The sequence below is a fragment of the Dromaius novaehollandiae genome, chromosome 1, assembly GCF_036370855.1.
Source record: "Dromaius novaehollandiae isolate bDroNov1 chromosome 1, bDroNov1.hap1, whole genome shotgun sequence".
NCBI classification, from domain to species: Eukaryota; Metazoa; Chordata; class Aves; order Casuariiformes; family Dromaiidae; genus Dromaius; species Dromaius novaehollandiae.
The window spans coordinates 79,723,583-79,734,319 of NC_088098.1; the positions used below are offsets into that span (position 1 = coordinate 79,723,583).

General features: G+C 42.4%; 1 protein-coding gene across 4 annotated transcripts; it reads left to right on the forward strand.

The window, feature by feature from the left end:
- Positions 1-2,520: 2,520 nt before the first annotated feature.
- LOC112986817 (C-type lectin domain family 2 member B-like) lies at positions 2,521-9,840 on the forward strand. 4 transcript variants are annotated; one of them, XM_026106292.2, is made up of 5 exons: positions 2,521-2,691; positions 4,088-4,171; positions 4,897-5,081; positions 6,228-6,328; positions 7,968-9,840. In XM_026106292.2, the coding sequence occupies exons 1-5, from the start codon at positions 2,598-2,600 to the stop codon at positions 8,080-8,082; spliced, it is 579 nt and encodes a 192-aa protein (XP_025962077.1). In that variant the 5' UTR covers positions 2,521-2,597; the 3' UTR covers positions 8,083-9,840. The 4 variants fall into 4 exon arrangements, with proteins under 4 accessions (XP_025962077.1, XP_064373916.1, XP_025962076.1 ...); XM_064517846.1 differs by having other exon boundaries at positions 2,521-2,685; XM_026106291.2 differs by having other exon boundaries at positions 2,522-2,691; positions 4,894-5,081.
- Positions 9,841-10,737: the final 897 nt, after the last annotated feature.

Below are 10,737 nucleotides of genomic sequence, written 5' to 3' on the forward strand. Positions count from 1 at the left end.
ATAAATTTCTATCTCCTTTTTCAATTTTCATTTTATGAAATGTGGAAACACTGAAAGAAACAAAATACCCAAATTAAAACTAAACATATATCCCTTATGGGAGGGATGTCTCTTATGGAAGACATCTTTTCCTTCAGAAATAATCATTTCTCTTTTCTAAACAGCTGTCCTTAGCACCCTAACAGACCCCAGTGACGTCCATGGCAGTTAGCTTTGCAGAGGAATTTGCAAACTTACAGGCCTGAGCCATTTGGCTCAAGCTACTGCACAAGAAAGGAGAGAGGGCTGGAAAAGTGTCCCTGCTGCTCTCAGTCTACACATTGCATTTGCACTAGTATGAGGATGAATTCTCCTTCTCCTCCAAGATAAGCCTGAATACTCTGTGCAAACTCTCAACTAGTCTATCTCTAGTTCAATAGCTACCCTCCCGCACTGAAGCAGCAGGCTCACATGGTGTGAGCCTGCCAGATCACACTTTCTTGATAACAGCAGCACACTACACAATCTTCATGAGAAGGTGTCTTAGCCAAACTGTGAAACTAAAGGTCAAAGGCCTCAATAAAGTCAGAGCACTTGTACAAGAAGCATCTGGGGTTACAACTATAGGGGTTTTGGAGCATCAAATGATTCACAACTGAAGATGTTATAGGTTCTCATTTTTTTGTCAGCCTGGAAGATGCCCTGAAAATGCCAAAACTATCTTCTGTATTAGTGGGTAAGGGTGAAAAGGGTGTCTGTGAATGCACTGTGATTATAAGCCAAGTAAGTCATTTATGACTTCAGTAACAGGCAGGTCTGACACACTTATCAAATCGCAAGAGAGCCAGCTAGTTCTTCAGAGCCAGGTCATTCCTAAGACTAAAACTAAGCTAGTGTACCAGCCGGTTGGAGGAAGGTGGATGGAGTAGTTTACAAGGCATTTCTGTTCTAGGTTTTTTGTTTTGCTTAACTCATGAGGGGCTTGCCTAATTTTGTTACTAAATAGCCAGAAATAGAACAGTGAATAAATGTTGAATATCCTGTTCTTAGGATCAAACACAAGAGTAACTGTGCACATTAGCATTCCCCTACCTCCTTTGATGCAAAATTTGCTCTGACTACGTGAAATGGGTATTGTACCTTCCCACTGTCCTAAGTCCATATCCTACTCTCATTTGCACTCCTCTGAGCTCACATCTTCCAAAATCTCTTGGAGTGCCTACAGGTCATGGTCGCTGTACCTATTACCTGCCTTTTCTCCCATTCACCCTCTTCTGGGAATTCTCAGTTCCCTAACTTCCCAAAAGCTGCCATGTTTTAAGCCATCTCTCCTTGTCCACATGTATCTTTCTTACTCTTTGCCTTTCTGTTTCTTCCTGAGTGCTGTCCTGAGCATGCTAGCCTGTCCATCTCTCCCAATTCATTGCTCAGACCAGCAGCTGCTGCAAACAAAGGCTAAAATCAACTGCAAGTTAATTTATATTTATGGAAGGATGAAGTTTAGACTGCTTTTTACTACATGTAACGATAAACACCTAGAGATTATTTTCAGTAGCTGACTACCCTCAAAGCTGCTCAAATCCTTGACAAATCAAAACAACTGGAGATTGCAACGAAGACATAAAGGGTAACCCTCTATTCTCCTGGTTTTCTATTCAAGGTTTTCTGCTTAGAAACAGATGGATGAGTGTTTTGGATAAACCATCACTAAATTCTTTGCTTGCACAGAGCCTGTGTGCTGACTTGAAGAGAGCCATATTCCTCTGGATATTCAAACATGTTTTACAGCCAATATCTGTTGTGAGTAAAAGTTACTATGCATAATACACCAGCTGAAATATTTGTACATCAACCCACCTGATATCTATGGCCCTATCTTTCAAGCATTGCTACAACTTCTCATACTCTTTCGTTCCCACAGTTGCAGATCAGAATCATCAGATGTAATGCTTTTCTGGGTGAGACCCATCACTGGCCTGATTTTCGAAAGGGATCAAGTTTTAACTAGTCACCTAATTTAAAGGCAGCAGGAGTCTCCCCAGCCCCCTCCCGAATGTTCCTCATCCAGCAATCTGGTGATTTCAGAGAATAAGACTTTCACAGTGAGAACTGGTGGAAGCCAAGTTCTTGAAACCATTTCCCATTTCCTTTTCTATTATAAAATGGTATGATTTCTTGCAGTGCTGCAGTGATACCAAGCCTGTAGACTAAGATGACGACACTCACAAACAGAGATGAAGCACTCATGGCGGGCCTAAACAGTGCAAACAGTACAAAGCCCTCCAAGTTACCCAAACTGTGGAAAGGGGAGCCGAAGCTCCCCAATTCTCCCAACGCTCATCTCTTTTCCTATTCCTCCAGGCAGGAACCAAGGACTCCTGAAGACACCTGGCTCCGCTGGGGCCTCTCCAGCTTCGGCACAGTGCAGATGAGCTCTGGGGAGCTGGAGCCTGCGGGTGCCTGCGGGGCCGAGAGCGCACCGGGCAGCAGGTGGGTGCAGCCCTCCCTCGCCCGTGGCCTGGGCGACGGAGGGGAGAGTAGCCGGCCGCCGCCGCCGGCCGCTTCGGTAGTTCCGGCCCCGTGATCGCCCCTGCTGGCGGAGCGGCAGCTTGGCACCCATGGGTGGCAGAGGGGCAGGCGACGACGGCCGCAGCGGCGGGGGGTCGCCGCACGGCTCTCCTGGGTGGAGGACGGAGACCCCCCAGGGTAAAGGTGCAGAGAGGGAGGGGCGGGGTGGACAGCTACGGGGCAGCAGCGGCAGCGGTTTCCGCAGCTGCAGCCGGGCGGGAGCTGCCACAGGGGCTGAGAGGGGCTGGCTGGTGGGGTCGGGCGTCCCTGCTCGGCCCCCGCCCCGGGAGCAGGTACCCCGCCGTCTGCCCGGGAGCGGGAGCGGCGCGGGACCCCTCTACGGGCCGGGCAGCGGGTCTGCGGGGCGGGCAGGACTCGGCAGCCGGGCACTGCGGGCCGGGACCGCGGCCGCGGCCGCGGCCTGGGGCGCGATCCCGGCGCAGCCGGGCTGCTCGGGAAGACGCCGCCGGCGCCGCGTGGCGTTTCCCGCCTGGGGGCTGCCTGGCAGCCGAGCTCCCTTCTTGTCCGGCACCAGAGACCATTTTGGGGAGACGACGCTGCTGGCGAGATGAAATGGCGACGACGGGCGGGGGGGCCAGGGGGCCGCGGCCCTTAGCCCCGGCAGCGCCCTTACTCTGGCAGCCTCAGCCTGGCCTGGAGGGGCCGAAGGCTTCAGCCTTGGGGCAGGATGGTGTGGCGGACAGGGCTTGGCACAGGCCACCCGACCCCCTGGGCAGCTGGGCAGATGATCCGGGAGCAGCCCGCGTTACTTCAGCATCGTGCAGGCTGCAGCGTGCCTGAGGCTGGGCACTGCCCCTGCTCTCCAAGCAGCATCAAATGTACACTCACGTTGCGTGCAAATGCTGGGTTATAACACCTGTGCATTCCACGGAGCAAGGAAGGAGGCTTTCCAAGGAGGCCGTTGTACTGTCAGATCATACAGTAACCACGAGTGAGAGGGTCTTTCAGCGATGCTTTAGGTGCTTCATCCCTTCTTGTTGTCTCTGAAGTTTGAAACAACAAGCGGCAATGATAGATTGGCAGGTCCTTCCTGCCATCAAACCCAGCTTACTGCACAGTCCTAGAAGGGAGATGGGACGAAAAGAAGAACTTAGAAAAGGTGTCTCTGTGTGGTGAGACTAGAAGTTCCTCAATGGAAGTTTGGGGCTCTGGAGTTAATGAATTGCCTCACTTCTCTTAGCAGTGCTATACTCAGACATCAGGTCTGTCTGAGACTTATTGTCTCACACTCATTTGTTCTACATTAATTTCTTTCCTTTTCAATCACTTTTGAGTGTAAGGAATTACCTCACTGTTAGCTCTGAATGAGTTCTGAATTATGTAATTAAAATTCGTAGTACTTCATAGTTCTTGTTAGCTCAACAGCTTTGTGATGACAAGCTAAATGTCACACACTCCAGCACTGCTGCCAGTCTACTCTCCGTGGAGAGTGACTTCTTTTGGAATAGCTTAGTGGATCCTGGGCTCTAATCAGTTTTTCAGCTATCTTTTTGAAATTTCTGACATTTCTTCTTTTCAGGTCTATTCTCAAATATCTGGTTCTGGCGAGGTATGGCTGGATTCCTTGCTGTTGCTACAGTTTTGATTTTGTGTATTCAGTTTGGTAAGTGTGTGAATTATTTTAAAAGAAATTATAATTAGCCCAGTAATTACTGGAATTCTAGGTGGTCAGAAGTTCTTATAGATTAAGAAAATAAAACCCAAAACTCATTGGGTTTATATAAACCTTACCTTATATCAAAGTTAAATAGATGTCCTGTCTGACATACTGTTTAAAACTGAGGTTAAGTGCTGGAGAAATGACTTCAGTAGTTACAGCGGAGTTAGGTGAGTGTTCACATTAGTCCTAGTGCGACATTCTAATTTATAAACTTACTGTTAATCTCAATCCAAGTTCAAGAAAACAAATAACAAATGGAAGCTTGTTCTTTGCAACCAATCTGTAGTTTTTCAGAAAATGACACTATAATTAATAAAGCTATTAATGCAGGTACAAAAAAGTAACATTTGCAGAAGCTATAGTTATCAGTCAGAAATGTTTATTTTACAGAAGGGTCCTTGAAGCAAACATTTTTATCACCTTCTCATCTAGTTCTGCCTGCCTGTCTGTGATCATCACTTTAAAGATGTATCAGCAACTGTAAGGGTGCAGGAGCCAGAATGTACAATCAGTTTGGGATAATTACTTCTGCTGGGCAGAAATAATGACATTATGGTTAGAACTGGATGAGATTAGATGATGCAATCAGAAAGCAAGCTAGAAAACTCCAGAAGCTTTTTCCAGTGTCAGTCAGAAGGAATAGGTGGACTGTTTTTGTTTTTTAGCAGTAAACAGTTCTTCGGAGAAAGATTTTGCTGGCTGTCCTTCCCTGGAACTCTGTCCGGCAGATTGGCTTTATTTCCAGAGGAAATGCTACTACCTCTCAGAAAGTGAAGCCAACTGGAACTCCAGTCAGAACTTCTGCTCGTTACACAATGCTTCCCTCCTTGTGATTGAAAATCATCTGGAACTGGTAAGGGAACAGAAAGGGGATGATGGTTTAATCCCATCTCACTTGTAGGGAGCTGCACAATGAACCTTTGTGTTTTTCCAGTCTCATAAGCTGAACAGTTTGAAATCTGATGACTGTGACAAGTCACAGAGTACAGAAAGCTGTGTCCCTCCTCTCCCTGCAAACTCCAGTATCAGCTTTAGCAATTAATGTTTTAGAAAACAGCTGAGGTGTATCTGAGTTAAATTTTATGCTTATTATAGTCAGAAATACTCACATTGTCAGGGGAAAAACTGTTGCTTCTGATTCATCTTTAATTAAACAGAAACTGTTCAACCTTAGCAAGGTCTGTTAATGACAGTCAGTTTTAGCAAATACGTTAACCTTGAACTTAGGAGTTAGGAGATAGTACTCCTAATTACAGCCTGAATTTTCTTTTTCTGTAATACTGCAATACTTGGAAAGACTGCATCTAGCATAAAGTCACAGGAGAATATGTTCTCCCATATCTGCTATAGGCCTTGACAGCACTTGCTTCGGTGTTCTAAAACAGCCTGTCCCTAGGTCAGTAGGCCCCATCAGAAACACCAGTATAAGGAGTGTATTGAGCATGGATGACAATTCTGTTGCATACACTGTGACAAGGATCTTTCTTTACTTCTCTGTCCCTAAAACATCTTCCACAGATCCTTGCTACCTGGTAGCGAAGAGTTAGTATGCTGAAGAAGCGTCAGTGATGGAGAAATCCATTGGCTGCTGAAGTGATGGTTCATTGAAGACTTTCTTGTGGAGAGACCATAAAATGATGTTTGCAGTTCCTTAGAAAAAGTGATGTGTTTGCAGTTCCATAGAAATTCTTGTATTTTCTTAATATTCAGTTGTGGACTTCCATTCTCATAGTAGGAATTTCTATCACTATAATATCTGAGGGCTGCAGGAATTCTGGCTCAAAATGGGTCCTTTTGATTTCTAATCAAGTTGTAGATTTTCTTTCATTTATGTAGATTACACAAGATCCAGATGCTGCACTAATTTTTTAGATTTAATCTTTGATATTGTTCCTTCTGGGAGAAAACAAGATCATATTTTTGCTTTATAGAGCTTGATCAAAGACTTTATATTTTGAAAACTGAACCGAACATACAAATATTCTTTTCTCATATACAGAATTTTACGGTGAAGATAACAAAGCAAGACCCATGGATTGGACTTTATAAAAGAAACAAAGAATTCTTTTGGATTAATGGGAACGCATTAGATAACAAACTGTAAGTTGGTGATGAGGTTTTTTGACAGTGATACTAGATTATAGAGGAATAAGAAAGGAAAACTAATACAGATATAGGTAGTGACTTGAAAGAAATGTCTATACTAACATTGAAAAGGCAATGTTGGAAGGAGTATGGAATACAACAGAGATTTCACACAGCAGTGTTAAAACTGTGATGGATGAAAATTAAGAGATAAGTTCATAACACCAGGTTCAGAGGTAATATGAAAAGGGGAGTCATGGTAACGGAGAGTATAGCCAAGAGAGAGTTAAACCAAGAGACCACTAAGGTACAAAAGTTAAGGAGGACAGAAATAAAAGATTCTAATACTGTGAATTCCTTGTTATATAATATATCTTGGAAATGTACTATCTGAGATTTATAGACAGGTTAATCGAGAGATTTCATCCTTCTCATGGTACGTGTGTACAAAAAAACTGCTGGAGGGAAAAGTGAAGTGAATTTATATTCAGTGAGCTACTCTATAGTAACTAGTCTGTGCTCTGTCTCACTGGTGGCAAGCATGGGCTGGTTTGCTCCTCCCAGTGACTGCTTCCCCATCTTCTGAATGACTGCTGCTTCTCTTCATGGGACAGCTGTCAGCAGGAGTCAGTGGAATTACTAATAAGAGTAATGTGAATTGAAATCTGAGAAGTCCGAAATTAACTTTGAATATTTACATTTTCCATTTCATAAGTTTGTGACATCACTAGTGATGCCTGACTATATTGTTTTTCAGCAAGTCTTGAGGACTTGATCCAATGAAGATCATAAGTATCTAATGTGAAATCTAAGCAAAACATAGGCATCTGAGTTCAAAATTGCAGTCCTTCCCACTTTTGCTTATCCTCAGGCCAGTGATACATACATCCACGGATGTTTTACTTTTCACCTTTGAAGTTTCCTACATTCTTATACTTCTGCCTTTTTGCATGCCTAAAACTGCACCTCCTGCCATTGCAAGGGTGAGCATCTTGATGTCTAAGCTCAGTTGGTATCCAGAGTTAAGTTAATACTGGGGCTTTGTCCCATTGGCATTTTCAGAGCATCTACGAGTTTGACTGGCCTTTTCAGAAAACTGCTATAATTTGGTTTAAAACACAGTTGATAAAGGAGGCTCTTATCTCTTACATAGCAACACCTATAGTGTAGAAACACAGATTCATTTCCTGTTTTTCACCACCCCCTTAACCATAATGCTATTTCAGTTATGAGGAAGAGGGAAATGAGAAAGGGAGGCATTTTTCACAGCTTCTTTTAGAACTGTTTTGGTGTACAAAAGGATATGGAAGTTGAAGAGGGAGCCTGTCTTGATAGCACGGGTTATTTGAGAAGGGCACATGAATTCCAGTCTGCTCCAAGGATGCATTTCACATTAAGCAGCTGCTAGACAAGATGCAGGTATACTGAAAGTTCTAGGTTTTTGTGTCCCAGGGGCGAGGCCTCATAAGGAAAAGACAATCTTTGCGGTGTTCTTTCCAAAGTGCAAGCTGTCATCTTCCGTCCTGTGATGCCTTGGCTGTAGTAAGTTAGGCATTGTACAAGGAGAATCTGCAATCCATTTGGTTCCCTTCGTACCAGTGAATTATTTGATTGTGGGTGTCAAAGTAATTGTATCTTTTGTTGTCCCTTGCAGGATTGAAGTAAAGGGCTCTGGAAACTGTGCCTATCTTGAATCAAAAGGAGTCTCAGCCTCTGGATGTTCTTTAACCAGGAAGTGGGTCTGTAGCTTGAGTACTAGCTTAGCATGATAAAGGTGGGGAAAGCCACCACCTCTGCCACTTACAGGCTATGTGTATACTCTGGGACCTGGGAATGTTTCTCAGCTCCTGCCTAGAGGTGAATGTCTCTTCTGGTAGCCAGAATTCTCCGTCCTCTGCTTTTCCACTGTGTCATTTACATGAATTGTTTCAGGGTCTTCATTAACTTCCATGCCCTGTTTTCCTAGCTACTGCTCAGCTTTTTGTTTCTTTTCTCCATGTCATCAGTATTTCTTCCATTAACTCTTTTCTTGTGGGATCCTAAGCTGCTGCTCTTTCTTTTCCTTTTTGGTGTGTACTTGAAGATAGTTGTACTGCCTTTCCCTTACCAAGGCTTTGTGTACAGGTATGTGTTTTGAAGTGGCTCTGCCTGTGTCTCTCAGGTAGTGGATAAGCCAGTAATTAGCACTGTTGTTTTAGACAGGATCACTGTGAACTTTGCTTTCCCAGTTTGATGGAGTGCATCTTGTTGTGCAGCTGTGCATTGTATTAAATGTTTTGTTGCTATTTTGCATTAATCTTGTTAAATTAGCTTGGCTTGGTGTCAGCAGCAAAATCATAAATAGAGAATAAGAGAATTAATAGCAAAGGATATTTCATGATTACCTCATCTTATGCTTCTTGGAGTGTGAGGTTTGCAAACAAATGGTTAGTTTCTGGCTGGACAATCAGTTCTTTTGTTCTATGCACATACCATTTTTAATATCAACATCCAGTGCTTTTGAATTGATGTGAGCCTGCGCAGAACTGGGGCACAGTCTCACTGCACTCTATCCACTCAATATGCAGCAGGTAAACTGAGGACAGAAAGTGAAATTTGTCTAGACGAAGCAAAACTACTTATTTTCATAGAGGGACTGGAATATTCATGCCATTCTAGAGAGGGAAGGATCAGGAATTCTCATGTGTAAGAGGATAAAATCCTTTCTGCTCAGAATAAAATCTGAAAACACTAGACTTTGATTTTAAGAATCCCTGATCAATATAGAATAACCAATAACCACTGTAGAATCACCCCAGTAGTAGAAGTTACAAATGTATTTTGTTGAGAAATGTAGGACAGCTCCTCATCTGGCAGAAATCAGTGTTGTTCAACTGATTCAAGTGGAAGAATACTACCTAACAGAAGTTCAGGATGTACTTCAGTGTTGTGATTACTTTCTGCCCATCTCTTAAGGTGCGCATGGTTGGTCTTGTCATCTGGAATACTATAGAGTGGACTGCGAACTACGTGGAGCTTTAAAAGGAGCAAGATTTTTTGAGTAGCCACTAGAGTGCACTGTTGTTTCAGGGAAGGGAAGACAGGTTATTTGCAGGTTTGACAGGTTATTTGCAGTATTTTTTTTGTTCTATTGGTAATTATTTTTGCTTTCACTGCTTTTTTGTGCAAATTCAATTGCTGCCCGGTTTTGCTCATTGTATTGTATTGTTTATTATTATTTTCTGTGGCAATAGGACTTTAGCATAACAAGACCATGCAGTATGAATGTTGTAATAACTTGTGTCTTTCAGATGTTACTTTATATATGATCACAAGTTTTGCTGTACTACACTTTATTGCTTGTGTCCTTTATATGCACAGTAACAGGACTCTACAGTATGAATAGCCTTACTAACCTATGTTAATTTATATTTAACTAGTAATTTTCTTGTCCTGCAGACTTTTTAAATTAATTAGCTCTGAAGGATATGATATGTGCAATAGTTGTGAAAAGGTATCTAATTAAAAAACTTTACAGAGCTTCTGAATTCCAGCAGTGCATGTGCTAATATTGTGCCAGTGGAAGTATTTTTCAGCTCAAGCATCATTTAAAAAAAAAAAAGAGAGAGAGACTGACACAAAATAACATTTTTCAGGTTTTGAATATGGAAAGATCTTTAAAAATGATGTTGGGGTCGACATGAAACATGACATTTGAGCCAGAAGAGAATGAATTCTGCTTTCTAAGTATTTAATCTTTTTAACACTTTAAAACATGTCAAACTTTTAACAAAAACATTATTTAAGTGAAATGCTGAACTAATTCAACAGAAATGCTGAAATACACACAGTGCAGTACCTTTGGAGAGAACTGTGAAATTTCTATTGCTCACACTTGCACAGTTATCAGATTACTTACATTATGGGCATACTAGAGGTACATTTTACAAGTTTAGTAAAATATGTAAGGAATAAGGAGTATTCAGATAACACATTGCATCTTAGCCTTTTTTATTGAGCTGCTTTACCTGAACATTTTTTTTAACTATAGAATAACAACATTTTTATGCTCTCTTGTGATCGAGGGATTATTTTCCATCAGTCATCTATGGATAGACTGCAAATATGGGAAATTTTGGTTCTTAAGGGAAGTTTTAGAGAAACTACGAGCACAGTAGGTAATAACTTGGGTTATTACCACCCAACTCTTTACGGGTATAATTAGCATCTTACATAGTATCCAAAGTCTGTAATGCTCAGAAAGGAACGGTCAGACTGTGAACTCCCTTTACTCAGTGGGGTTTAGTGAACTACTACAGCTAAATGCCCATTCCTTTTCTTTAAAGTCAATGGAATGCTCAGGATTTAGTGACTGCTTAAAATGTAGATAAGGGCTTCAGTATAGCCCTACAAAAAAGTGTTTAAATACAGTATTGCAGCCAGAA

Coding starts and splice junctions, on each gene's coding strand:
- LOC112986817 (XM_026106291.2), top strand. CDS start 2,598: ATGGGTGGCAGAGGGGCAGGCGACGACGGCCGCAGCGGCGGGGGGTCG. Junction 2,692..4,087: donor GGAGACCCCCCAGGGTAAAG/GTGCAGAGAGGG, acceptor TCTTCTTTTCAG/GTCTATTCTCAAATATCTGG. Junction 5,082..6,227: donor TTGAAAATCATCTGGAACTG/GTAAGGGAACAG, acceptor TCTCATATACAG/AATTTTACGGTGAAGATAAC.